General features: G+C 47.5%; 2 protein-coding genes across 3 annotated transcripts in view; one reads left to right on the top strand and one right to left on the bottom strand.

Moving 5' to 3' along the window:
* Positions 1 to 21,792, top strand: part of FLII (FLII actin remodeling protein) — a 34,624-nt gene extending 12,832 nt beyond the window's left edge. The window contains exons 12-30 of the mRNA XM_048495417.1: positions 263 to 396; positions 1,211 to 1,423; positions 2,666 to 2,845; positions 3,423 to 3,505; positions 4,154 to 4,228; positions 5,206 to 5,289; positions 6,572 to 6,743; positions 7,943 to 8,047; positions 8,200 to 8,391; positions 10,013 to 10,201; positions 10,717 to 10,856; positions 12,200 to 12,452; positions 13,020 to 13,174; positions 13,614 to 13,674; positions 15,624 to 15,752; positions 17,360 to 17,466; positions 19,242 to 19,347; positions 19,497 to 19,562; positions 20,336 to 21,792. Of these exons, the coding sequence (XP_048351374.1) occupies positions 263 to 396; positions 1,211 to 1,423; positions 2,666 to 2,845; positions 3,423 to 3,505; positions 4,154 to 4,228; positions 5,206 to 5,289; positions 6,572 to 6,743; positions 7,943 to 8,047; positions 8,200 to 8,391; positions 10,013 to 10,201; positions 10,717 to 10,856; positions 12,200 to 12,452; positions 13,020 to 13,174; positions 13,614 to 13,674; positions 15,624 to 15,752; positions 17,360 to 17,466; positions 19,242 to 19,347; positions 19,497 to 19,562; positions 20,336 to 20,470 (2,579 nt within the window). The 3' untranslated portion in view covers positions 20,471 to 21,792. The remainder of the gene's footprint in view (positions 1 to 262; positions 397 to 1,210; positions 1,424 to 2,665; positions 2,846 to 3,422; positions 3,506 to 4,153; positions 4,229 to 5,205; positions 5,290 to 6,571; positions 6,744 to 7,942; positions 8,048 to 8,199; positions 8,392 to 10,012; positions 10,202 to 10,716; positions 10,857 to 12,199; positions 12,453 to 13,019; positions 13,175 to 13,613; positions 13,675 to 15,623; positions 15,753 to 17,359; positions 17,467 to 19,241; positions 19,348 to 19,496; positions 19,563 to 20,335) is intronic.
* Positions 21,793 to 22,164: 372 nt separating this feature from the next.
* Positions 22,165 to 27,934, bottom strand: part of LLGL1 (LLGL scribble cell polarity complex component 1) — a 49,436-nt gene continuing 43,666 nt past the window's right edge. For both annotated transcript variants that reach the window (XM_048495419.1, XM_048495418.1), the window contains exons 20-23: positions 27,136 to 27,233; positions 26,629 to 26,752; positions 25,851 to 25,930; positions 22,165 to 24,959 (exon numbers count right to left, since the gene is read on the bottom strand). In XM_048495419.1, the coding sequence (XP_048351376.1) occupies positions 25,852 to 25,930; positions 26,629 to 26,752; positions 27,136 to 27,233 (301 nt within the window). In that variant the 3' untranslated portion in view covers positions 22,165 to 24,959; position 25,851. The remainder of the gene's footprint in view (positions 24,960 to 25,850; positions 25,931 to 26,628; positions 26,753 to 27,135; positions 27,234 to 27,934) is intronic.

Below are 27,934 nucleotides of genomic sequence, written 5' to 3'. Positions count from 1 at the left end.
CGGCAGGGGCTGATGGGAATTGTAGTCCATAACATCTGGAGTGCCAAAGGTTCGCCACCACTGCTCTAGTTTATTATCTTTTTAAAGAGATGAGATGATCTCCCCTCTTGCTTTTCTCCAAAACCTTTCACAATATCTAGACAGTTTTTTCTCACTTCTCCAATCTGGTGCAAGCACACTGTGTAAGCCGCCTTGTTTTTGTCTGTATGCACCCCCCCCCTTAAAGCTTTTTCTCTCCTCCCCCCCCCAATCCTGTTTCCAGGGAGCAGCCCAAAGGATCCCTTGGCTCGGAAGATGCGCCTGAGGCGGCGCAAGGATTCCACGCAGGACGACCAGGCTAAGCAGGTGCTGAAAGGAATGTCAGATGTGGCCCAGGAGAAGAATAAGAAGATGGAGGTAGAGATTGAATGCGTGAGACAGTGTGGTGGTACAGAGAGAACAGCATGGGGTGACTTGGTGCCGACCCGGGGCAGTGTGGGATGTTAGGACTCAAACCTTGAAGCAATAAATGGATTCTGTATTGTCGATCAGTAGCGTTTATTGATAGGCATCGAAGCACCCCCAGTTCTGGCGAACCTGGTTTTCACAACCCCTTTTATTCCGATGTTAGTCCCCCCTCCCATTTTTCCAAAGAATGTGAGAAAGAGTTGGTTTGGAGCTAAGGTGCCCAAAGGTCAGCAAGAGATAGAGACCCACCTGGCATCCTGCCCTCACAAGTTAAGTTGCCGAGCCCGTGAACCATAGTTAGACCTGGACGGGATGAATATTTTGTCAGCAAGTCTGGTTCTCGTGAGACCGGTTCTCGTGAGACCAAAGTGTCAGGGGAAAGCCTAGTTATCTACTAGGCATGTGAAGCCATAAAGCAAGAGATCAAGGAAAGAATGTCCCAGAACAGCCCTGGTAACATACAGCAGACTGGATACATATATCTTGTATCAATTCCATTGAGCTAGGAATTAGATACAATCCCGCTGACAGTGGGGAAATGGGAAGGCCGCACAGCAAGTGTAAAACTTTTTTGTGGCGGGCACATCGTTTGGGGCACAGAGACTTTATGTGGGTGGGCCCAGCCTTGTGTGTGTGTGAACTGAGAACTCTCATGTACAATATCTGTACCAGTGGAAAGAACAGCACTGCTAAGGTGACGGGTCCATTTCTGTGCATGTGTCGCCCGGCCACAGGCGCTGACCCTGTGCTTTTTCCCCACTAGGAGAACGGGGATTTGAAGTACACCGATCTAAAGACCCGGCGGTGGGATCAGAATTTGGAGAAACCACAGCTCAATTACTCGGAGTTCTTCACCGAGGACGTGGGGCAGCTGCCGGGCGTCTCGGTCTGGCAGATTGAGAATTTCGTGCCCGTTATGGTGGACGAGGCTTTCCACGGGAAGTTCTACGAGGCAGATTGCTACATTGTGCTGAAGGTGAGTTGGAGGTTTTGGAGGCTGCTGAGTCCGCCAGCCTGGGAGAATGGGAAAAAGACAACTGTTGTGAATTCAAAGCAAGGTCTGAACTGGGGCATTTCCCAAGTCTCTCGGTCACCTTTGGCCAACAGGGCAGTCTAGGCTGGAAGAGATACTGGTAAGAGCATCAGACGGGGATCTGTAAGACCCAGGTTCGAATCTCACTCTGCTTGCTGGGTGATCTTGGCATAGCTGACCTGTTTGTACCACAAGCACAGTGGGTGAGGGAAAATAGCAAGGCTGTTCCGGGGTTTACCCATCTTTGGTGGTCCCACGCAAAGTGGCCTGACTCCCGTTCAGACACAGATCTCAAGGCAGTGGTGCAGTGGTGGCGAACCTCTGGCACGGGTGCCAGAGGTGGCACTCAGAGCCCTCTCTGTGGGCACGCGCAAACAGAGTCGCCCTCCCCACACACACACATCTAGGCTGGCCTCAGCTGCTGGGCTCGATTATTAGCATTAAACCTAAGACCTAGTTTTGGGGAAGCAGTGTGGGTAACCCTGTTAAGCGCTGTTAAACCCCACTGATTTTCATGCGAAGAAAAGCGCGATCCTATACCTGGGAGTAAGCTTGGTCGCTGGCAATGGGGCTTGCTTCTGAGTAAACGCACGCCTTGGAGCCAACCGCTTTTTCTAAACTAAAAGCTCGGTATTCAGGTTAAATTGCCGTGTTGGCACTTTGCGATAAATAAGTGGGTTTTGGGTTGCAGTTTGGGCACTCGGTCTTGAAAAGGTTCACCATCACTGCCATAGTGCAACAGGAAAGTGAACCTGAAAGTTTCTAGAGAAATGGCCCTCCCTCACTCTCTTTTGGCCTAACCTACCTCGCAAGGTTGTTTTGAGGATAAAATGGAGAAGGCTACTGTACGTGGGTTTGAGTTCAGAGTGGGGAGAAAGTGGGAATGGAAGCATCTAAATAAATAAACCTACTTCAGGGCTGAACCCGGGTTTGAATGTGAGTCTCGGAATCTACCGCATAAGAAAGAGAAATATGAGAATTAAACATGGCCTTCGTTTGTGGTTTCCTTTGGGAGGAACGCTGTATTGAAACCCCTGACCTCTGTCGTTCCCCGACTTGTTAAACTACCTGTCAGTAGGGGCTGGGGGCGTTGTGCCATGTTGCCGAGCCCGTGAACCATAGTTAGACCTGGACGGGATGAATATTTTGTCAGCAAGCCTCATTCACAAGATGGCTTCTTTCCAGACGTTGCTAGACGACAACGGTTCCTTGAACTGGGAGATCTACTACTGGATCGGCCAGGAAGCCACGCTCGACAAGAAAGCTTGCTCGGCCATACACGCCGTCAACTTGCGCAACTACCTCGGAGCCGAGTGCAGGAGCATCCGCGAGGAGATGGGCGACGAGAGCGACGAATTCAGCCAGGTAAAGGGCCCACCTCGGGAGGGAAATCCCCCTGCCGTGTGGAGGATCTAAAGTTTGGTATCTCTGTCTAGCAGTAGAGAACCATACCCAACAGTTACTCTTGAGAATCCCAGAAATGCCACTGGGTTTTCACCCTAGCCAGTTTAATTGCCTGCTTCCAGTGCTACTGGAAGGGAGATATTTGCGTATCCTCATATTCTCAACATCCGTATTCCTGCCCGTTGAACACAGTTGAAACAGAGGGACGTGTGTTTTGCAAGGACGTCGTTCCACATCATAGAATCATGGGTTCTACATGTCTCACCCTGCCTGTACCTAAGTTCCCAGGGAAATTCTACACACATCTCTAATGAGGCCACCAAATGTTGTGTTTCTCTTCCCCAAAAGTTTTCATCCCTTTTATGTATCGTTAGTTACAGCGCAGTAAGGTTATGAGTTTTAATCTCTGTATGTTAATGCTCTGTTTGTAGGTCAGTTGTTCTGTTAAACTGACGGGGACTGTTAAACTGATCTTTTGATTATAATAAATGTTGATTGAAAATACAGCCCACCCCCCCAATTGAACCCCATTTGGCAGGTTTTCGACCATGAGATCTCCTATATTGAAGGAGGCACGGCCAGTGGATTCTTCACCGTGGAGGATACACAATATACCACCAGGTAATAATGCCATAGCTCCCCTTGGCCTGGAGCGGGGGGGGCAAAATTTCACAAGAGCCCAATTTTCCAGAAAAGGAACTTAGACGCTGAGTTGTTTCACTGGACTTCTCTGACTCTGGGAGTCAGTGCCAAAATCTGGAGCTAACTTTCCCCTTTGAAGATAAAATTAGATAAGTTTTCCTTTTCATTTATATTATAGGATAGCACAGTGCCTTATGTTATTACACACTGCAGCTCACAGCACACCACAACACATCGCATAACAAAAGATATTATTTAAAAACCCAGCTCTTCTCTCCAGCGGAGTACCAAAACTGCATACAGTGTCACTGTCCCCTTTTAACATAGAGTCATAGAGTTGGAAGAGACCCCCAAGGGCTATCCAGTCCAACCCCCTGCAATGCAGGAACACACAATCAAAGCACTCCTGACAGCTGGCCATCCAGCCTCTCTGGAAAAACCTCCCAAAAAGGAGACTCCACCACTCTCCAAGGCAGTGAATTCCACTGTCAAACAGCCCTGACGGTCAGGAAGTTCTTCCTGATGTTTAAGTGGAATCTCTTTTCCTGCACCTTGAATCCATCACTCCTGGTCCTAGTCTCTGATTTTGAATTGTGGTAAGGAGGACTATTTTGCTTTCCCGTGCAGGCTTTATCGAGTGTATGGCAAGAAGAACATCAAATTGGAACCAGTGCCTCTGAAGGCTGCATCTCTGGACCCTCGGTAAATGACTGCCCAAGATGACCTGGCCTCTGTCAAGAGGGAGGAGACAGCAGGATCTCTTGGTGGACGAAGACGGCCAAATGTGCTAGGGCTGTGCAGTAGCTAGTGGTGTATTCGAATGGCTGACCCCATCAAAACACCCCCAGATGTAGGATATGTACATAAATGCTGTCAAGTTGCAACGAACGTATGGCAATCCCAGCAAGGGGCTTTCAAGGCAAGGGAGAAGCAGAGGTGGTTTGCCGTCGCCTTCCTCTGCAGAGCCTTCCTTGGTGGTCTGCCATCCAAGTAGTGACCCTGCTTAGCTTCTGGGACCTGACAAGATCAGGCTATACAATTCCACCTCCCCTCCTTGTGCACAAGATACCACAAGTGTCAATTCCCAGAGTTGGTGGATTGATGTGATAAAATAGGTGCCACTGAAGGGTAGATGTGGCTGCTGTCTTTCACCAAGGCTGGGAACCTCGAGTCCTGCCCTTTGCGACACCCCCCTCCTCCCCATCCAAAATGAAATCTGATCAGATAACGAATCAGTCGTCTGTCCGGGAATCCTTGTGGGTCAAGCACACGTTAGGCTGGAGCTTCAGAATTCGGTTCTAGAAGAGAGCTTTATGAGAGGAGGGGGCTGGAGCTCAGGGGTGGAGCCAAAAGGTCCCCGGTTCAATCCCCAGCATCTCCCATTCAAAGATTTGTCAGTTGGTGACATAAAATACCTCAGAAAATCTGAGGCGCAGCCACCAGTCCGAGTAAATAGCGGATTTGATGCACCAGGGATCTGATTCGTTACGTGGCCTCATGTGCGCATGTGCCAAAAGTCCACACACAGTCTGTTTGTCCTGGATAGAATTGAGTAAAGTTCTGCTTCAGGCCGGCCTTTGTAGATTTTTGGCAAAGGTTGTCGTGGGTCAGAGTTAAGGGCCGGCCGGGGCACAATCCTCTTGCGATTCCTCCACACCCCTTTTTCTGGGATTTTTCAGTTTCGTCTTCCTGTTGGACCACGGCCTCGATATCTACATCTGGAGGGGTGGTCAGGCCACCTTGAGTGGGACCACCAAAGCCAGGTAAGCCCCAGAGAAACCTTGTTCCACGGAATGAGCTGGCCAGGGGTGCCTGATTGGTCAGCAAAAGAATATCCGCTGGGGAAGCTAATATTTACTAGCAGTGGAAGATGTGTGGAAATATCCAAACCTCTTATTGGGTGGGTAGATGTCTTGCCCTTCAAGCCAAAAGCCCCCACGGCTTCGCTCTGTTCCTTGCAAGCTGTTCAGCTCCCCCACCCAGAGACTCACACAAATCCTTAAGTTTGGAGGGAGGAATGTGACAGAGGAGGAAAATGTCTCCTTGAAAAAGAGAAATGGAAGTTGACCCTCACAAATTGAGAGCCCTTTTACAAGGTGTGTTTATCTGGGGGACCGATGTAATAGGGATAATTATGTACATAACCCTGAGCTCTTGGGGGGGGGGGGGATTAAAATTAGTAAAAATCAGTAGGCACAATGCCGTCTAATAAGACATCTTACCAGGTACCTTATTTGATACAACTAGGTGCTACAGACATACAGATAATAAAATTGTTAAGTGTGCTGAGACGTATTCAGTCTGCTTATTGTAGCTGATCTTTTTGAAAAGCCACAGTATTAAACAGTTCGCTGTCAAACAATCTTTATTACTGTTCTAGACCAGCATAAGGTAGATAAGATACTCACGATTAAAAGCATAAAATATATTAAAACTAAATATGTCTCTCTAAAAGAATCTACTGGCAAAAGAAAACCGGAAACACAAGAAAAGATATGTGAACACAAAAGGGATGGGTGAGAGCATAAATACTAAAAAGAAGCAAGGCATAAGAAGCAATAACATTGGCAAATTAAAAAAACTATAACTCTATACTCTAGTTAGTAAGACAACAAACTTTGTATTCATTAAGCCTGTTTTATAGCACAGACCATATTTAAACGGTTCACTATGGAATAATTGAGAAGTTGCATTCTTACCAATATGGGGTACCAATTAAAGAATCCTGTCTCTGGATTGTCCTTTTAGCGCACCGGTGAACCGTTCAATTATGTTCCTGGTTGCATTTCTTAGAAAGGAAAAGGAACGTATGCGGGGTTGTGTGCCATTGGTGCTTTGCCAGTATTTTCTCTCACTTGGAAGCAGCAGCCCAGGGACTCAAACAGAGACATATCTTCCCCATGCCCTGCTCCCTGGGAGACTTGGCCAGACAGGGTATAGCTGGCAAGTTGGGTGTCTTACTGTGAAACAGGCCTCCTTTCCTCCTGGGAAATTCTTCTACTGATCATTTGGAATATTTCTTCTGTCCTCTTCGCCCACCTCTAGACTCTTTGCGGAGAAAATCAACAAAAACGAGCGGAAAGGGAAGGCGGAGCTTATCCTCCTGAGCCAGACGCAGGAGACAGCCGAGTTCTGGGATGTCCTCGGGGGCCAGCTGGAAGAGATCAGGCCGAACGTCCCCGATGACTTCAGGGCCCCCAGACCTAAGCTGTATAAGGTGGGAAGGATGAATCTGGATCCAGCCGCGTAAGCGAGAGATCCTTGTTTTCCCAGCATCCTTTGAATATACATTTCAGTAGCTCAGGAGGTAGAGTTGACAACTCAAGTGTAGGGAAATGTTTGAAGATTTGGGGAAGGACTTCAATGGACTATAACACCATAGAGTCCACCCAGACTTAATCTTGACTATCTAACCTCCTTTGGGGTAAAAGCTAGTCTTTAAGTGGGGGTATTTTTTTTAATCTATGGAGTATTCTTAAGCTTGATTAGGGACACTTCAAGAAACGGATTTGATTTTGGGTCCAAAAATGCGCTAGGATCTATAAGTCGTGGCAGTCTGGTTTGAAGGACCCCACAGATGTGGCTCCCAAATCGCTTCTCTTGAGAGCAAAGTGTTTTCTGGTTTCTTTAATTAGCCCATGTGTCCCAGCATGGAGTGGGGGATAAAGTGTCGGATGAAGGTCTGCAAAACCCACATTCGAATCCCCGCTGTGCCACTTGCTGAATGGCCTTGGGCTAGTCACACTCTCTTAGCTTAACCTACCTCACTGGGGCTGTTGTAAAGAGAGGAGCGGAAAATGGCATCAGCTGCCTTGGGGAGAAAGGCCGGATATGAAGAAAGTAAATAAACACAACAATAAAAACAATAGCAAATAATAATAATGCCCTGCAGTGGGGGTATCCATCTTTCTGCTAACACTTGAGGCTGAATTTTGATTTTGATTTTAAAATCAAGGTGATGAACTATCCCTGGGGGAAAAATAGGTGAGAATAATGTATTGTCGAAGGCTTTCACGGCCGGATTCAACTGGTTATGGTGGGTTTTCCGGGCTGCGTGGCTGTGGTCTGGTAGCTCTTGTTCCGAACCTTTCGCCTGCATCTGTAGCTGGCATCTTCAGAGGTGGATCACAGAGAGAAGAATGTCCAGTGAGAAGGGAATGTTTAGTGGGGTATATATTGTGCAACAGACGTCTCTCTGTGATACACCTCTGAAGATGCCAGCCACAGATGCAGGCGAAACGTTAGGAACAAGAGCCACCAGACCATGGCCACAGAACCCGGAAAACCCAACGCAACTAGGTGAGAATACTTGGGAAAGCTTTTGAACCAAACGTGCCCAGGATACACAGAACCGCGAATGAGTTGGCTTCCTATTTCCTTTGCCTCTCACCCCTTTCTCTTTCGTCTCCTGCGCAGGTTGGCTTAGGTCTGGGATACTTGGAATTGCCCCAGATCAACTATAAGCTCTCAGTGGAGCACAAGAAGAGGCCGAGCATGGATCTGCTCCCAGAGATGAGACTGGTAAGCGGGGATTGTGACGCTAAGCACCCTTTCAATATAGATAGATATTTTCTCGACATAGAGAAACACAAAGGGAAATAACAGTAAACTTAAAACACTTTCATACCACACTGCTAGTAAATATTAGCTTCCCCACCTTTATCCTTCTGCAGCTTCAGAGCTTGCTGGACACCAAGTCTGTCTACATCCTGGACTGCTGGTCGGACGTTTTCATCTGGATTGGCCGCAAGTCCCCTCGCCTGGTGCGGGCGGCCGCCCTGAAGCTGGGCCAAGAGCTTTGCGGCATGCTGCACCGGCCCAAGCACGCCATGGTCATCCGTAACTTGGAGGGCACAGAATGCCAGGTGGGCAAGGCATCGGGAGATCTAAACGTGAGATCAACCGTAGGCCAAGTGGAACTTTGGGATCAGTTGGGGGTTGGGTAGAGTCGGAGGCTCTCCAGGATCAAGAGCAGTTAAGAGCAGGTGGATTCTAATCTGGAGAACTGGGTTTGATTCCTCCAGCTGTGTGGCAGAGGCTTATCTGGTGAACCAGATATGTTTCTGCACTCCTACATTCCTGCTGGGTGACCTTTGGCCAGTTGCAACAACAACAGCAACCTTTATTTGGCATTTAAAGATAGGTTCTAGAGCGTTGCCAGACATTTTTGAGATACAAATCAAGAGTACATTCAAAGCGCAGACAGGAAGACTGTATATAGCAGTATACATTACTTAGAAAGTTCTGTCCCTTGTAAAATAAATTTTGCTACTTTTTCCAAGAGCATGACATCTGTGTTGTTTAACAGAAGCTCCACAACAGAACAGTCAGAGTCACGTTCAGATTTGTCTAGGGCCAGCCTGGGAGAGAAATTCCTGATGCCCACATATCTCAGACAGTCAAGAATAATGTGAGCAAGAGTCTCCACTTCTGATTTTTACAGCAGTGTGTGGGATAAACCCGATCCTGGAGAGGGATGGATAAGTAATGACCTCTTTGTAATGGGTCGTATGGGAAGGTATTGGATCTGGGCCTCTTCTGTAATAATCCATCTCTGTTGGGGTTCAGTTAATAATTCAAGATATATTTGGCTATATGCCCCTGTTCCGCATTATTCCTGGCTAGACAGAGAGGGTGAGCATGATTTATTTTGCTTCGCCCCAACAAGATATGATATTCCTGTTCTAGAAGTCTACTTTTTTAAGGTTCTGGAAAATCTCTCTGCGTCAGCATACAGAGATCTTCAAGCAATAAAACCTCATTGAGTAAATTTTGATTTGGAGAAGTTGATACTCATTCAGAGGCAATTAGGTCTGGGCACGCAGTGTATATTAAACTGCGCACATCAGAGTTAAAACATAATTTGATCCAATATTTGAATGTATTCAGCCATGCTCTTGTTTCAAGTAGGTTTTGACCAGTTTCTAAGCATAGTACAGCATATGGTACAGAGTGTGGTAATACGAGTATTTTATAGAGGAAACCAGATTGTATTCTTTCAACGGACTTGTTCCATGCAGTTATCCATAAAGGAACTCCATAGAGAAGTTTCTGAACTACCTTGGAGTTGAAAACCTTTAGAGCTGCTGGGACATATCTCCTTCCCCTTTGGCCAGTCACAGTTTTCTCCAAACTCTCTCAGCCCCACCCACCTCACAAGGTGTCTGTTATTGGAAGAGGAAGGGAAATTGAAGCCATCTTGAGTCTTCTTATAGGACAGAAAGATGGGGTATAAATCCAAACTCCTCCTCTTCCTCCTCTAAGACAAGTGACAAACCGAGGTTTGTCATAGGGTTTCTAAAGTGAATGACAAACTGAGGTTTGCCATTGCCTACCTCTGCATAGCTATCCTAGACTTCCTTGGGGGTCTCCCATCCAAGCTCTAACAAGTGCTGACCCTCTTAGCTTCCGAGATGTGATGAGATCGCAGCTCAGGGCTGGGTACAAGTTCCCCCCATTAAAGCTACTGGTCTCCATCCTGGACAGGTCTTCAAGTCCAAATTCAAGAACTGGGATGACGTCTTGAAGGTTGACTACACCCGCAACGCCGAGGCGGTCCAGCAGGTCGCTGGGCTCTCCAGCAAAGTGCAGAAGGACGCAGAGAAGAAGGATCAGATGAAGGCTGACCTTACAGCTCTGTTCCTGCCCCGGCAGCCCTCGATGCCGCTCAGTGAGGTACCACCTTTAAAAAATTATGGGGTGGGTGCACTGAGTAAATACAGCCAAGCCACTTTTACACCCTGAGGCAGGGGTGGTACTTCAGATGTTCATGGACTACAAGTCCCATCAGCCCCTGTAGTCCATGAACATCTGAAGTGCCAGAGTTGGACACCTCTGCCCTAAAGGCTAACACACTTGTCCTAAGACAGAAACACATTTTAAATCTTTATCATGAAAATTTTATCATGAAAATGCATACAAAAGTACTCCTTGAATTTCTAACCCAAATAATGCTTACAAAGTGCACTCATGTATAACTACAACATATGCAATACAAATACAAACAAAATGCTGACAGTCAATCATCAAACCTCAATCATATTTGGGTTTGGGCACCTTAATCCCAAATATGATTGAGGAGCCCAAACCCAAATATGATTGAGGTTTGTTGAGTAATTTTGTATGCATGCAAACACAATAATTTCCCCAGCCATGATGTTTTGGTGTCTGTTTCTCTCTCCTGGGGGCAGGCAGAACAACTCATGGAAGAATGGAACGAAGACTTGGATGGCATGGAAGGTTTTGTGCTGGAAGGCAAGAAATTTGCTCGCCTGCCAGAGGAGGAATTTGGGCACTTTCACACCCAGGACTGCTACGTCTTCTTGTGCCGGTAAAGAACTCTCTTGTTCTCTAATCTCCCTTCTTCACTTGCCTGGAAAAAGAACTGCCGTTATGGGGGAAGGGGAGAACCAGGCCTGCAATACCGGAAGCTGCCTCCAAGCCCTAAGATGCGTCTCTCTAATTCATTCATTCATTCATTCATTCATTCATTCATTCATTCATTCATTCATTCATTCATTCATTCATTCATTCATTCATTCATTTTTATTTATTTATTTATTTATTTATTAAATTTGTAGGCCGCCTCATCCCCGAAGGGCTCTAGGCGGCTCCCAACATGGCTGTTCCCAACAGCAAATAATACAACATAAAATTAAGCCATTAAAACTCAGCAGCAATTAATAAATAAATTAAAACAACCAGATTATGTAAACACATATATACACATATATACACAGGCGCCCGATCTAAGGCCAAAGAAAGAAAGGAAGAAGAAGGAAGGAAGGGGAGGAGATAGGCATTCATTCATTCATTCATTCATTCATTCATTCATTTTTACGGCTTATTTATTTATTTATTAAATTTTGTAGGTCACTTCTCATCCCCCCTCGGGAAGGGCTCGAGGCGGCTCCCAACATGGCTGTTCCCAACAGCAAATAATACAACATAAAATTAAGCCATTAAAACTCAGCAGCAATTAATAAATAAATTAAAACAACCAGATTATGTAAACACATATATACACATATATACACAGGCGCCCGATCTAAGGCCAAAGAAAGAAAGGAAGAAGAAGGAAGGAAGGGGAGGAGATAGGCATTCATTCATTCATTCATTCATTCATTCATTCATTCATTCATTCATTCATTCATTTCAATTAGTTCGCCACCCCCTCAAGGGCTCAGAGTGGCTTACGATAGTGAATGACATATAAATTTAATTAAATAAACAGTAAAACACTTAAAACAGTTTAAAACAGTTGTAGTCATTTTAAAAAACCTCTCTAAGTTGGTTTAAAATGTATAGTAGTTATAATAGTTAAAATCCAATCCAATCTAGTTGAATACATTTAAATCAATGAAAATCAACGAAAAGCTCAGTTTCAAAACAAAGTTAAAATCGTAGATATCAATAACATTTATATGCCAACACGCAATGTAAACATAAACAATAAAACAGCGATAAAAAACCTGGTGCCTTAAAATCAATTCCCTTGAGGGGAACAATTAAATTTCCGATTTCAGCAACTCCAGGGGGCAGCTCACTGGAGAAGCTGTAGCCGGTTTGTCCTTGACCGGCTAAAAGGTACTTTGAAGCTGGTGTGTTTTTCCGCTGCCGTCTTGGAAGGACGGTGCGGACGGACGGTTGAGGTGCTGTGTGCTTGGCTTGAAGGTACTGGGTGCCTGTGGAGACGGAGGAAGAGGAGGAGAAGAAGAAGAAGAAGGGGAACGGGATGAAAGGTGCCGCGGAAGGGGAGGAGGCGGCCGAGGAGGAAGAGGAGGAGGAAGAGGAGAAGCAGCCGGAGGAGGATTTCCAGTGCGTGGTGTACTTCTGGCAGGGGCGGGAAGCCTCCAACATGGGTTGGCTGACCTTCACCTTCAGTCTCCAGAAGAAGTTTGAGAGCCTCTTTCCCGGCAAGCTAGAGGTGAGGGGTGGGACAGGGGTCGGGGGTGGGGGTGGGGAAGCTCTCAATAGAAATGGTCACGGACAGGGTTTCCTGGCAACTGGCCCGCTTTGTGGCTCGGTACGCTTGGCAACCTGGTACCCTGCAGTGCAGGGGATGGTTTCTGCTTTGTCTTCTCTTTTTCAACACCTCCTGCTTTTCTGTGCAGAAAATGGGGATTCTCTAACGTGCAGAAAGGAGGGGCATTTGTTTGCCTGCTGATTATTTTCGCCCAATCCGTTCTAATTTTCCCCTGACCTGAAAGGCCCACGGCAACCCGATCTCTTTAGACCTCTGAAGTGAAGCAGGGGCGGCCCCGGTTAGTACTTGGATGGGAGACTATTAAGGGGTCGCTATGCAGAGGCAGGCAGGGGCAAACTCCCTCTGCTCGTCTCTTGCCTGGAAAACCCTGCAGGGTTTCCATAAATCGGCTGCAGCTCGAGGCCACTTTGCACGCACATGTTCTAATGGTGCTCGTCTTGGAAAGGGGGTAGGGGCACAAAGCTGTCCGGACCCACCTTTGCGAACCCTCCCCTGCGCTCTTTGCAGGTTGTCCGCATGACGCAACAGCAGGAGAATCCCAAGTTCCTCTCCCACTTCAAGCGGAAGTTCATCATCCACAAGGGGAAGAGGAAAGCCCGGGACGCAAGCCTCCAGCCCAGCCTCTACCACATCCGGACCAACGGAAGCGCTCTCTGTTCCCGGTAGGATGCCCCCTCCACTGACCCCCGGAGGCCTTGTTCCTTCCCCCAAAAAAGGGTTTTATAATTTCCAGTCAGTGTGGTGTAGTGGTTAGGATTAGCTAGCCCCCGCTCCCTCGCGACCCAAATGCGGCTTTTGGCTCCAGCTGTCCATTTGCAATGGCGCTGGAGTATCTTCATGGATTTCATGACCAGATATCGGCGCCAGAGTGTTGGAAGCGCTCGCCACGTGTTCCAGCAGTGATTTTCTCCGATGCATGGGAGACGGTGCGCTGGCATCTTCAGAGGTTCTCCTCTGAAGATGCCAGCCACAGATGCAGGCGAAACGTCAGGAGAGAATGCTACTGGAACACGGCTATACAACCCGGAAAACCCACAACACTCTAGTGATTCTGGTCATGAAAGCCTTTGACAATATATCTCCGTCTCCTTTGCTTTGCAGGTGCATCCAAATCAACACAGATTCCAGTCTTCTGAACTCAGAATTTTGCTTTGTCCTGAAGGTAATGTGACCAGGCTGCACACCTTTTTCTGTTGAAATAAATGCAGGTGGTGTAACTCACAGTGACTTGCGGCACTGGCCGCCATCCTGGTTTGCTGCCACCTGGAGATTTCTCCAAGGGTTGTCCAAGGGTGAGCCCTTGAAATGTAGAGGCTTAAGCAAGAAACAAAGAACAAAGTGATGCACATAGGGGCAAAAAATCCAAACTTCACATACATGCTACAAGGGTCAGTGCTATCAGTCACAGACCAGGAAAGGGATTTGGGCGTCTTAGTTGATAGTTCCATGGGAATGTCAACTCAATGCATGGCAGCTGTGAAAAAGGCTAACTCTATGCTGGGGATCATTAGGAAAGGAATTGAGAATAAAACTGCAAAGATTGTCATGCCCTTATATAAAGCAGTGGTGCGACCGCACTTGGAGTACTGTGTCATTAGTCTCTGGTCGCCGCATCTCAAAAAGGATATTGAGGAGATAGAAAAAGTGCAGAGAAGGGCAACAAGGATGATTGAGGGACTGGAGCACCTTCCCTATGAGGAGAGGCTGCAGCGTTTGGGACTCTTTAGTTTGGAGAGGAGACGGCTGAGGGGGGATATGATTGAAGTCTATAAAATTATGCATGGGGTAGAAAATGTTGATGGAGAGAAATTTTTCTCTCTTTCTCACAATACTAGAACCAGGGGGCATTCATTGAAAATGCTGGGGGGAAGAATTAGGGCTAATAAAAGGAAACACTTCTTCACGCAACGTGTGATTGGTGTTTGGAATATGCTGCCACAGGAGGTGGTGATGGCCACTAACCTGGATAGCTTTAAAAGGGGCTTGGACGGATTTATGGAGGAGAAGTCGATTTGTGGCTACCAATCTTGATCCTCTTTGATCTGAGATTGCAAATGCCTTAGCAGACCAGGTGATCGGGAGCAACAGCCGCAGAAGGCCCTTGCTTTCACATCCTGCATGTGAGCTCCCAAAGGCACCTGGTGGGCCACTGCGAGTAGCAGAGAGCTGGACTAGATGGACTCTGGTCTGATCCAGCTGGCTTCTTCTTATGTTCTTATGTTCTTAACCTACATCCTGTCCAGACCTAATCCAAACTCTGCATTCTATGTCCTGGGCAGACTGGGGCAGATCCGCGTGGCTTCCTTTTTGCGTCGCTTACTCAGTAATGCCAACCCGTTTTGTGTATCTCCATTGGGGTACAAAGAACCTTACCTGGCACGGGTGACCTTGTTCAGATGTGACATTTCAATGGGTTTCTCTATATATTTAATGGCTATTGGCATTTTAAAAGCTTTTAAAATGTTTTCGACACGTACCACCTCCAGGCGAACCCTGGATTTATTTATTAGATTTATTTACTACCCTTTCCTAGAAGGCCCAGGGCTGGGGAGGACCCTGAATGTATTTACTTACCTTCCTATTTATTTATTCATTAGATTTACTTACCACCTTTCCCTAGAAGGCCGGGGGGGTGGGGGTGGAGGAGAGGGCTGAATGTATTTACTTACCTTATTTATTCATTTTAAACAAAACAGAAAGCTAGGGTATTCAGGAGGCTGAACTGTACGAGAGAGGGCGAGGAAGGGGAAGAAGTTTGAGAAAAGTAGGGTATAAATCCAAACTCTTCCTCTCCTTCTCTTAGCCTAACCTACCCCGCAGGGTTATTGCAAGGGTACAGCGGAGCAGGGAAAACAGCATTGTACACTGCTTTGGGTGACCCACAGGGTTGTAGCTGTCTGAAAAAATAAATGTGACAGGGTCGGTGGTGTCCAGCGTAACTGTTTGCCACAATATTGTTTCAATCTGAAAATATTTTTAAGGGAACTATTCCATCATCATAATTGCCTGCCTTTGCGATCTTTTTAAGGCCTCCCAAGAGGCCCCCGTTCACTCGCCCACCCCGAACCCCTTGTTTTTATTTACATAATTAATTTTTTTTTTGCTTTTCAGGTACCCTTTGAGAGCACCGACAACCAGGGCATCGTCTACACTTGGGTCGGGCGAGCCGCCGACCCCGACGAAGCCAAGCTGGCCGAAGACATTATGAACCACATGTTTGATGATTCCTACAGCAAGCAGGTCAGGGGGCTGTTAGATCTCGAACCTTGAAGCAATAAACGGACTCTGTACTATGTATTGTTGAAGGCTTTCATGGCTGGATTCAACTGGTTGTGGTGGGTTTTCCAGGCTGCGAGGCCGTGGTCTGGTGGATCTTGTTCCTAACGTTTCGCCTGCATCTGTGGGTGGCATCTTCAGAGGTGTATCTCAGGATTTGCATTCACCAATACTGCTGCTGCTGCCGGGCATGAAAATGTGAATCACTCCCTGGACTGATAAGCCCCACCCACAATACAATGCACTCAACCACACCTTGGCATAGCAAGTTCCACCCAAACACTTGCTGACTGGTTCCCCACCCTGGGACATGGACAACATATACCCCACTAAACCTGTCCCTTCTCACTAGACACAGCGTGTAACAGACTATTCTCTGTGATACACCTCCGAAGATGCCAGCCACAGATGCAGGCGAAACGTTAGGAACAAGATCCACCAGACCACGGCCCCACAGCCCGGAAAGCCCCCCAGGACTCTGTATTGTTGATCAGCAGGGTTTATTGGTCGGCATCGAAGCACCCAGCTGGACAAAGCCAGATCTGGTGAACCGGGCTTTTGCTATCCCCTTTATTCCGATGTTAGCCCCCCCCCCCTCCCATTTTCCCAAGAAATGTGAGAAAGGGTTAGTTTGGAGCTGAGGTGCCCCAAGGACAGCGGCAGATGGAGATAGAGAAGAAGAGTTGGATTTATAGCCCCCCCCCTTTCTCTCCTGCAAGGAGACTCAAACCCGAACCCCCCTCCCCAATTCAAATGCCTTTGTGAAAAAAAATCCCAGGCACTAGACTTGCACCAAGCAAAAGTGCTTGGGAATATTTAGCTTTTATACGAAAGGACTCGGCAGCAATACAAAAAAGATGGTTTCCTTTCGAGGGGGAGGGGCCAGGGTTCGCTCCGCCTCCTACCTGTGTCTAACCTGTGTTTTAAATAAACTGGTTTCCCCGTGTTGCGCGCCCCCCCCCCCCCCCGGAAGCCCCCTTCCGCCCGGCCCCACTAGGCTGGAGGCTTGCGGAAGACGCTCCAGGCGTGGAAGCAGCGGGTGAAGGCGGGCGGCTCGTTCCCTTTCCGGACCAGGCGGAGCTTTCGGGGGTGGGTTGCGTCTTTGGAGCGTAGGGGTTGGATGTAAACCTACAAAAAGGAATGCCGGGAAAGAGTCAAGCAGGAGGCGTTTATTCTCACCCTGGAGATAGTAGCCACAATCCCAAGCAGTAGAAGGCGGTCTGTGTTCCCCATTTTTATTCCACATGTCCTCCGAGGAGAAGATGAAGAAGAGTTGGATTTATATCCCCCCCCCCCTTTATCTCGTGCAAGGAGACTCGAAAGGGCTCACAAACTCCTTGCCCTTCCCCCCTCACAACAAACAAACACCCTGTGAGGTGGGTGGGGCTGAGAGAGCTCCGAGAAGCTGTGACTAGTCCAAGGTCACCCAGCTGGCGTGTGTGGGAGTGCACAGGCTAATCTGAATTCCCCAGATAAGCCTCCACAGCTCAGGCGGCAGAGCGGGGAATCAAACCCGGTTCCTCCAGTTCTGTCCACCCCAAACAGTTGACAGGCGTCATGTTCGGTTGCAGGTGATTAATGAAGGAGAAGAGCCGGAAAACTTCTTCTGGGTCGGCATCGGAATGCAGAAGCCGTATGACGGGGATGCAGAGTACATGAAATACTCCCGGCTCTTCAGGTGAGAGCAGGTTCTCTTCCATAAGCATAAGCATAAGCATAAGCATTTTATTGTCATTGTGCACGCACAACGAAATTTACAGCAGCATTCCTCGATGCACACAATTTCAGACTCATACATCATCATCCTCCACCCATCCCTACACAGCCCCAAATACATCAATATGAAGCAGCGGAGTTTAGCATAGCCACAGCTCTAGAGTAGAAGCTGTCTCTAAACCTCTTTGTCCTAGTTCTGAGGGCCCTGTATCGTCTGCCAGATGGTAGCAGTTTAAAAAGAGAGTGTGCTGGATGAGACAGGGCCCTCAGAATATTTTGGGCTTTATTTAGGCTTCGGGCATTATAGATTTCTTCCAAGGAGGGGAGAGGGCAGCCGATAATCCTTTGTGCAGTGGTGATCACCCTTTGGAGCGCATTACTATTCGCCACTGTGCAACTGGAGAACCATACACAGATGCAGTAGGTTAGACACTTCTCTATAGCACAGCCTGTAAAAGGACACCAGGAGTTTTCCATCCAGTTGCTGCTTCCTTAAAAGTCTCAGATAGTACAGTCTTTGCTGGGCTTTCTTAACCACCGCGGCAGTCTGTACTCCCCAGGTCAAATCCTCTTTAATCATAACGCCCAGAAATTTAAAACTTTAATCATAACGCCCAGAAATTTAAATTCCACGGTTGCTTTTCTCTGCCCCGGCCTTTGTGTCTTCTTTGCACTCATCCAAAGCTTTTAAATTTTAAATACTATAGGCAGAGCATGCCTCCAGTAGCAAGGAAGTGAAACATATTTACAGGATTGAGTTGAGGCAATTGTGAGATATTTTCTCTTGTTTTGCATAACTGACGGTGGAAAGTAGGAGGAAGGACAACTCCTCTAGACAACTCCTGGCTTAAGAGGTTTTGCTTTTTCCCAGAAAGGCAAACCAGTTTTTAAAACAATACAAAAAGAGGTACTGGTATTTGTTTCTTTCACTGATTCCCTGTCTTTTTCCCCAGTCCAAAAAATTGACTTCTTCCTCCATTCCTCCATTTTGTCCTCACAACGACCCTGCGAGGTAAACAAATCTGTGTGACTGACTCAAGGTCCTTCAGCGAATTTCTATGGCCAAGTGGAGATTCAAATCTGGGTTTCCCAGATCCTCGTCTGATACTCTAACTCAGTGGTTCTCAACCTTCCTAATGCCGCGACCCTTTAATACAGTTCCTCATGTTGTGGTGACCCCCAACCATAAAGTTGATATATATAAAATATAAAAAGACCGTTTTCCAATGGTCTTAGGCGACCCCTGTGAAAGGATCATTCGACCCCCAGGTTGAGAACCACTGCTCTAACTGCTACACCATGCTGCCTTTCGGATATTCCTAAGACACATCAATGACAAATACCGCACACGCCATCTGGCTTTTCTGTATTCTTGTGCAATGCTAAAACGGCCGTTGTTGAGCAAATTTAGTTTAAAACTTGGTTTGAAACTTACTAGTTCCTAGCATATATTACTGCTTTATATATACCCCGCTTTTCTTCCAAAGCAGCTTGTGTTTATTCTCTGGTCCTCCATTTTAGCCTCACAGCAAACCTGCGAGGTAGGACAGGCCGAAATCATCCAGGGAGCTTCCACAGCAAAGTGGGGATTCGAACCTGGATCTCCCATAGCCTAAACTGTGCAAAGTCAATCCGAGGTCCCTCTATAAGCTGCAGGAGAAAGGGGGGGGGGGGCGGCCAGCAGTAAATAACCCCCCAGCTCCAACTCGAGCTCTTTCGGTCCTGCCTTCTCCGCAGGTGCTCCAACGAAAAGGGCTATTTTGCTGTGTCTGAAAAATGCTCCGACTTCTGCCAAGACGACCTGGCGGACGATGATATCATGTTGTTGGACAACGGGCGGGAGGTGAGTTCAAGGCTGCGGTGGAAAAGGCAGGTGGTGGGGAGAGAAAGCCAGGGCTGGGCGGAATGTGGGGGGTATATAAAATGGAACTTCTTTTCCCATCTTCCATGTATCTGCGTTGCATGTTCTCCTTTTAAAATTCTGCCTTCCAGGTGTATATGTGGGTTGGAACGCAAACTAGCCAAGTGGAGATCAAACTCAGCCTTAAAGCTTGCCAGGTAAGGATCAGGGCCGGTAGCCCCGGTTTCCTCAACCCCCCCTCCCCCTTGGAATGCTGTTTCCAGCAGTGAGGGCCCTCCCATTAGTGGGATGTAAGGAGAGAAGCGCCTTTCAGTACAGGGACAGTATGGTGTAGTGTCAGATTGGGATCTGGGGAACCCACGTTGGAACCCCCTTTTTACCCTCCACAGGGTGGTGTTGTGGTTAAGAGCAGGTGCACTCTAATCTGGAGAACTGGGTTTGATTCCCCGCTTTGCTGCCTGAGCTGTGGAGGCTTATCTGGGGAATTCAGATTAGCTTGTGCACTCCGACACACACCAGCTGGGTGACCTTGGGCTAGTCCAGGGGTAGGGAACCTGCGGCTCTCCAGATGTTCAGGAACTACAATTCCCATCAGCCCCTACCAGCCTGGCCAATTGGCCATGCTGACAGAGGCTGATGGGAATTGTAGTTCCTGAACATCTGGAGAGTCGCAGGTTCCCTACCCCTGGGCTAGTCACAGCTCTTTGGAGCTCTCTCAGCCCCACCCACCTCACAGGGTGTTTGTTTGTTGTGAGGGGGAAAGGGCAAGGAGTTTGTGAGCCCTTTCGAGTCTCCTTGCAGGAGATAAAGGGGGGGGGGATATAAATCCAACTCTTCTTCTTCTTCTCCTCGGAGGACATGTGGAATAAAAATGGGGAACACAGACCGCCTTCTACTGCTTGGGATTGTGGCTACTATCTCCAGGGTAAACGCCTCCTGCTTGACTCTTTCCCGGCATTCCTTTTTGTAGGTTTACATCCAACACCTACGCTCCAAAGACGCAACCCACCCCCGAAAGCTCCGCCTGGTCCGGAAAGGGAACGAGCCGCCCGCCTTCACCCGCTGCTTCCACGCCTGGAGCGTCTTCCGCAAGCCTCCAGCCTAGTGTGGCCGGGCGGAAGGGGGGGGGGTGTGCAACACGGGGAAACCAGTTTATTTAAAACACAGGTTAGACACAGGTAGGAGGCGGAGCGAACCCTGGCCCCTCCCCCTCGAAAGGAAACCATCTTTTTAAAATTGCTGCCGAGTCCTTTCGTATAAAAGCCAAATATTCCCAAGCACTTTTGCTTGGTGCAAGTCTAGTGCCTGGGATTTTTTTTTCACAAAGGCATTTAAAGCGGGGAGGGGGGTTGGGCAGGGATCCGCTCCCAATTAGCTCCACAAACTTTTATATAGATATTTAAAAGTTAGGCTTCCGTTCTGCACAGAACACCGTTTTGGCTTCGGTTTCTCCACGCAACAGCCTTGCTTTGCCCGGGGGTTGAAATGGGATGATTTGTTCCAGAGAAAGCATAGCAGGTTCCCACACAGAAAATTTCCACGCCCCCCCCCCTTCCCCTGTGAAAGTCAGTATATGCCCTTGTGTGCCGTGGGGTGTGTTTGGAGGGTGTGTATGATTTGATTGCATTACTGTAGAGGTCAAAAAGGAAACAGAAAACGGGTTGATGTTTTTAAAGGTGTTTAAAGCGCGTCGTTCTCATTGAAGGGGCTGCTCGAAAATGCCTCGTTTCGAAAACGGCAACATCAACCCAGTCCCATGAACCCTGGTCATACACAGAGCTGAGATTAATGAGGGAAACGTAGTTACAGTTGTGGGGATGTCTTTACAATTTGGGGAAAGCAGGTCGTCTCCCTATCAAAAGTTGAGATTTCCTTTATTACGAAGCCCGGTGTGAAACATATCATGTCGTCGGCCCTTGTGATCTCTCTGCTCGTCATTCTTGACAGTCTGGTGCCACACGGATCAATAGGAAAAAGAAACCCCCGTGGCCTGTTACTGTACAAATGCCTGCACAGGTGGGCATCTACCGATAGAAGAAGGGAGAGCTGGGGAGGGGTCTTCCCTTAGCTCCTCTCTGAGCAAGGGGGCGGGGGGGGGGGCAGACCCCTTTCCCCTTGCAAATTTGCTAGACTGCAGACGTCACCCTGGAAATTAGTACCTCTGCCTTGCGCCAGTTAGCTGTAGAATAAATAGAATTTGAGAATCTCTATGGTGAAGACTAGACCGGCTCTTTGGATGGGCAAAATAACTCCCCCCCCCCTTTGGGGGGGGGGTCATTCCCACTGTGGGGAACGTCCCCTCTGACCTGCTCTTGTGGCAACAAAGTATTTTTGCAAGAATTTACCTCACCGCGGTGGCGGCCACCCGCTCTGTTAGCGGGACTGGGAGCTTTTGTATCACACCAATAAAATGCAATCTTTACTGAATACGCCTTCCTGAGTGTAATGTTACTGGTGTAAGAATTTTTTAAAGGTTCACACGTCTGTTATCTTGCTAGATTAGACTGGACTTTCTGTTCTGGAGACAAACCACCTGGTAGCGGAAGTTCCTACAGAGGGATAGCTGAGAGCAGGTAGACAGGACTCTGGGGTAGACTGCTATTAAATGTGGAAGCTCTTGTCTAGCAGCCTGCTGTACATTTTGGAGGGAAGGCTTTTTAGCAAAAGAGAAACAACTGTGTAGCCCCTATATTTCTGAGTGTGAGAAGTTCTTTTTTTAATTTAATAAGCAGGTGTTATGTGAAGGGCTCCACCAATGCAAAAAAATCCCTCGCTCCCAGAAAGGCGAAGAAACAGACGTTAGATATTAAATGCTTTTATTTTTCCATTATTAAAAACCGGTATTAATAACTAAACAGTGCTAAATTCATAATGACCTGGACAAACAAAAATCCCAGAGGGGGCTTTCTAACAGGGGACTTTCCCTCCCTTTCCAATTAAGTCTGGCCGAAAAGAAAAAAAAATAAGACACAGAATGGCACATTTGAACTATGGGATTCTCCCGTCATTCATTCCCACACGCACACACGCACGCAGAGTAGGAAATCAAGTCGTACCGAGATACTCTTGTAAGGAATTCTTGTGAAGTGTCTGTAACTGCTAACTCACCCCCCCCTCCCCAAAAAAGAAGTATTTGTGCCCTCCTTCCATTAACTCTCAAGGAGCAACCCAAAACAGTCTGGGCCCAAAAAAATCTCAGCTACAGGGTGCCAAACCTGGGTGCCATAAACAACAGCGCCAATTCTAGCAGCCATGTGAGTCCCAAGAGGCTGTTTTGGATTTATTTTTGGGGCGCAAATGGTACCAGGGGAAGGTGGTGATTGGGTATTTAAGAGGAGGGCAAAAAGGATCAAGCCCTTCCTGGACAGACCGTGGGCAAAGATGCTACTGGCAGAACGCACCATGAGCACGTGGATCACTTAGGGAAGGAATACGTGATGCTCTTGTTAGAGTACTGTCCTTCCAGGCAGAGAATGCGACTCACCACACGGTCTTTAAAAATGTGCAATTATCAGTCAACGGTCCCTTTCCAGAAGTGGCCGAGTGAGTCACAAAGAACATTTCCAGGGGAGAAAAAAAATCCATTTTCAACAGAAGGAAGGCCCAGATTTAAAACACCCGTCCCATCTTCACCTCCCAAATTAGTTGGGACTTGGGAGCTGATTTGGAGGATGAATCCTAGTTCTTTTCCTGGGAGCAGTTTGGAGTTTTCGATCAGGTATGTCAAGTTCGCCAAAGCAACCCTGAAAAGTTGTTGATGTATATCTAGACTGGGGTCACGGGGAGGGAAGACGGGGAAGTGAGCAGGTGCGGCATGTTCTGCAGGGAGAGGTGAGCGTGCACGGATTTAAGAGAAACCACGAGCACAACGAACCACAAAAGGTGTTCAAAAGACCCCAAACAGACCTTATTGCTCGCATTCGAGTTCTTAAATCCAGAACCGGGGTAATCATGGGTTGGTGAGATCTGTCCACCTGTCCCTCAAACTGCGCAGCTGATTCGGTGGGAAGTTTTTGGATCATGGCATCGGCGGGCAGGTTGATACTTCTAAAAAACAGGAAGACAGCTTGCAGTCCAAACCGTTCTGGGAGGACTCGCAGCTAGGTTCCCACTACACTTTTTCAAGCGAGATGCCAGCTTTTCCCACCAGAGACTTTTCCAACACCAAGACCCCAAAAAGACAGAGATGCAAGCTATGCTCTTCATGCCACTTTCATCTCCAACCCCCAGAGCCAGAGATACAAGCGGGCAACAGAATACGCCAAGATAGGTTGCAAACGCTGCTTCGCAGTTCCAGGTGGAATTCTTTCCCTGCCAAAAAGGGACGCAGTTCAAGAAAACTATACATAAATCACCACCCTCTTGTAGAGACGGCAGAATATGAAACCCTCTGCCAGTGTGGAATTGCCAAGGAGACTCCAGTAAGCCCCCAAACTGTCCAAGAATGATTCTGAGTTTTACCCCAAAGCTTGGGAAATGGCCGTTTTCCGGTGCCAGGTGTGAGAATGTGCCCACTCCACAGTTTCTTCCGCCTTAAAAATTGATGGATGTGAACAAGAAAGGCAACTGAGAATTCAGGGAGAATTTCCTCACTTGGCGTTAAGGGACCCGGGCGGTGGGTTTTTTCCCCAGAGAGAGAGGAATTGGACACGGTGTAATTGAGGGCTGCAAATTTGTCACTTCTTGGCCAGCTGTATCACTTCAGACACACACACGCAAACACAGACACAGGCACGCAAAATGAAAACCACTGTTCTCTCCAAGGGGGAAAAAAAATGTCAGACAGGCATTTGTCTTCAAGTCAGGTCTCGAGCGAGGAGTTCCCCCGCTAGTTGCATGTCAGCGGAAAGGCCCGGGGTACTTAACGCAAATGTTGGTTTTCTCAGCCAGCCGAGTTAGAAAAGGAGCCGGGCGTCGGAGGAAGGGATGCAGATTTAAGCAGTTAGAAACAGGCAAGAAAAATTGCAAGTTATGTAAACATTCCCCCACAAGCAATGGGATCAGCCAGTGCAACGAATGTCCGCCGGCCGGGCCCTGGAGGCATCGGGAAATTGTCCGGCGTACCAGGCAGCGAAAAAAGAAAACCATCAACGGTTGGCTTTTTTTTTTTTTTAAAGGCCTTTTCTCTCCCCGAGCCACCCAAAGTTTGATGCTGATGCTTTGGTGAGAAGCCGACGGCGGATCTGCGGGGTTTTGATGCTTCTCGTAATCCCCTCTCTTGCGCGCCCATGCGTCAGTTTTTCGCTTTGTAAAAAAATTTAAGAATTGTAGTGTTTGCGTAACGGTAGAGGAGAGAGAGAGAAAAAAAACTTGGTCCCGCAGACGATGGCACACCTTTTCTTCTTCAAAAGATGAGAAGGAGCGAGGAAAAAAATTCCAATGTCAGTTTTCAGTCCGGACATCCGGAAAAAAATGGCGACAAAAAACCATGACGAGTCTTTGCGAAAAAACCCAAAAATGTTGTGGAGAAGGGGATCAGGAGGGGGTGAAGAGTTCGGCTGACAACCCAAAATCTGAACAGCTCCAGTCTTATGTCTGTGATCCGGGGGGGGGGGGGGGGGCGGGGATCCACACACCGTCCCTGTACACCGTCCCTGTCGAGGAACACAGAACCGTGAGCAAGACAGCAGCAAATTCGGAAGTGAGCAGTCAATTCTGTGCTGAAAAACGCTTACAATTTTGCAAAATACGGGGAGATCTGTTAACTCTGTCAGTGCTCTTGGGATGCTTGGTGGTGGTGGGTGGAGTGTTATGCTGGTAACTGAAGCTTCAACCTCGCCATTACATCCTTCGGATATTCCGCTCTGTTTCCCACCTGTGCTTTGGAGTTTTCTCCTCTAAGGCTTAGATTAGGGGCCCCCAATATAGTCAGATGTTTTTAACAAAGTGGGGGTGGGTGGGAACTTGCTCAGCAGAGCCATTGGACTGACCATAACAAGTTTTTAGAAGAAAAAGAGTTTGGATTTATATCCCCCCTTTCTCTCCTGTAAGGAGACTCAAGGTGGCTTACAAACTCTCTTTTCCCTTCCTGTCCCCACAACAGACACCTTGTGAGGCAGGTGGGGCTGAGAGGTCAGAGAGAACTGTGACTAGCCCAAGGTCATCCAGCAAATGCAGGAATGTGGAAACACATCTGGTTCACCAGATAAGCCTCTGCCACTCAGGTGGGGGAGTGGGGAATCAAACCCTGTTCTCCAGATTAGATTCCAACTGCTCTTAACCACTGCACCATGGTGGTTCTCTTCATTTGATTAGCTTGCCTGGAAACCACTTCTAAAGCAGCTTTTCGGGGGGGGGGGGTATTGAAATTTGACTTCTATTGTTGTTTTAATTTTCTTTTATTCGTTACATTTTTATTGTGGTTTGTTTTGATTTTTTTAACCGTCAAAAGCCGCCTAGAGATATTAGCATGAGGTGGGGGATAAATATCGCAAATAAGTTTGATATTTTATTTTAAAGCGGCAAGAATATTCTCAGGAATGTACCTCATTTAATCAGAATCCCCAAGGATCGGGCCTCGTCCTCTGTCATGTTCCTCAGATTTTTCTCCACTTCCTCCGGGGGTCTGGAGTGGATAAAAATAGACAAAAAAAACCTCCTTGCCCTGCTGGACTACAAACTGGAGGCCCCTCCCAGTCCCAGTGGGCCACAGCTGCCGGAAAATCTCCCGGCAAACTCAACACTTTCCTTCTCACATGTGAGAGCCACAGGTATACTGCTGCTGAACACGTATGCTCCACTGAGCCATAACAGTTTGCTGCCGTTGTCTGAGCCCCTGGGTACAAACTGAGCTGCTTTTCAAACCACTCCTTCAGAGGCTGTCTCTGGGATGGTTAGATCAGATCGGAGTTCCCAATGGGGTGTCCCCTGGCCGATGTTTTCAGAAGGTGGGTGGGGCTTTGGACTAGCCCCCAAAGATCTGATTGGCTGGGCAGATTAAAATAATATATCAGCAGCTGCTGCCCCCATAGTGTTTGTTTTTGCCCGTCTTGCAATTCCTCTTTCTCAGTGTATTCTCTCTCTCTCTCTCTCTCTCTCTCTCTCTCTCTCTCTCTCACACACACACACACACACACCACCACCCCCCCCGTGTCAGAATTCCAAAGATACCCCCAAGGTAAAAAAAAGGGTGAAGACCCCAGCTACAGATTTACTGCTCACCCAAGGCAGTGGACTCCAGGGCAGGTAACCTCTATCTTTACGAAGACCACAGAGCTTTACAGGTCTAGATCCGAGATCGAGACATTACCGGAAAAGACTCACCCCAAGTAATCCTTCACTTCCTCTGCCGTGATTTCTCCGGTGGTATCCAAGGGGGTGTCGATGCTGTTATTTGGAGAGTCCACAGGGGTCGGGGAGAAAGAGGCTTGGTGCTCATCAGGGGTCCCTGGAGAAATAACAGACATGATCCGGTGGCGCCTGACACAATCCTGAGATATTTTTCCCCTTCCCTATGTCCTGTGCATCATTTACAGTCAACCAGCTGCTAATGATCTGTTAGCTATACCTCTATTCAAGGTAGACAGTCTGGCATTGACTATCATTTGACTTTTTTCTCCCTAACTGAAAAAAATATTCCACGGTTTTTGTAAACCTTGAACCACGGAACAGCGGGATATAAATGTTCCAACTAAGAAACAAACTGCAAGTTTATGCTCAACGCTGTAAGAACACGGGAAGGGCGACGAAAGAGAAACGGGGAAATGGGGAAAAGAAAAGATTGGGATACTCTCAGAAGGCTGAGAAAAAAATAAAAGGCGGTTTGCTTACGGTCGGTGCTCGCAGGCGAATGATTCGCTTCTGACCCTTGTAGGACATGCGTCCCGTTGGCTTGGCTTTGTTTTGGCATTGCGGTGAAATTACAGTTCCTGCAAACAGTTAAAGAGAGAGAGAGGAGGGGGGGAAAAGATAAGTCTCGCTTTCTACCCGCTGTGCTAAATTTCTCAGACACAACTGGATTTTTTTTAAAGTTTAAGGCCCTTAAAAATAAAACCAAGATGGCTAACTTCCGCAACCCGTACAATATTATGCAAACAGCACACTTTCAAACAGGTGAATAATTTAACCTGATCTGGTCCAGCATTCCTATTCATTTTGGAGCACAGCTTCACAACATGATATAGAATTTAGCTACCAATTCTGCTAGAGCCCCAATGTTACTGTTCAGTAGAAAAATTATTTCTGTTGGTCAGAAAGACCCTTCCTTTTGTCCCACAAGGGAGACAATAACTTTGCCCTAATAAAAAGAGCAATAAAGTAATAATACATGATCAACAGACTCTACAGATTTCAGACTGAATGCACATAACCTTTGTTGATAAGGCATCTTTAGATGCCTCCCCACTGTTATTGCTGAAGGTGAAATTGATCTTCAAAGGCTAGGTGAAGTTAAACGGTGAAATATTTAGCCCTATTGTCTAATGGGAATTCCCAGAGAGAGAGGGAAACAGGACTCAGCAGATTAGAAAGGGGGATGTGTAGCATCTCTACATCCAACTCTTCTTCTTTTTCTTCTTCTTGCAAAAGAGCAGTCCCCTGCACATGCAGAAAGATTTGTAGGCAATCTATA

The sequence above is a fragment of the Sphaerodactylus townsendi genome, linkage group LG04, assembly GCF_021028975.2.
Source record: "Sphaerodactylus townsendi isolate TG3544 linkage group LG04, MPM_Stown_v2.3, whole genome shotgun sequence".
Classification (NCBI taxonomy): domain Eukaryota; kingdom Metazoa; phylum Chordata; class Lepidosauria; order Squamata; family Sphaerodactylidae; genus Sphaerodactylus; species Sphaerodactylus townsendi.
Note: the sequence above shows the minus strand (reverse complement) of the source record. Positions and strands in the feature narration are given on the sequence as shown.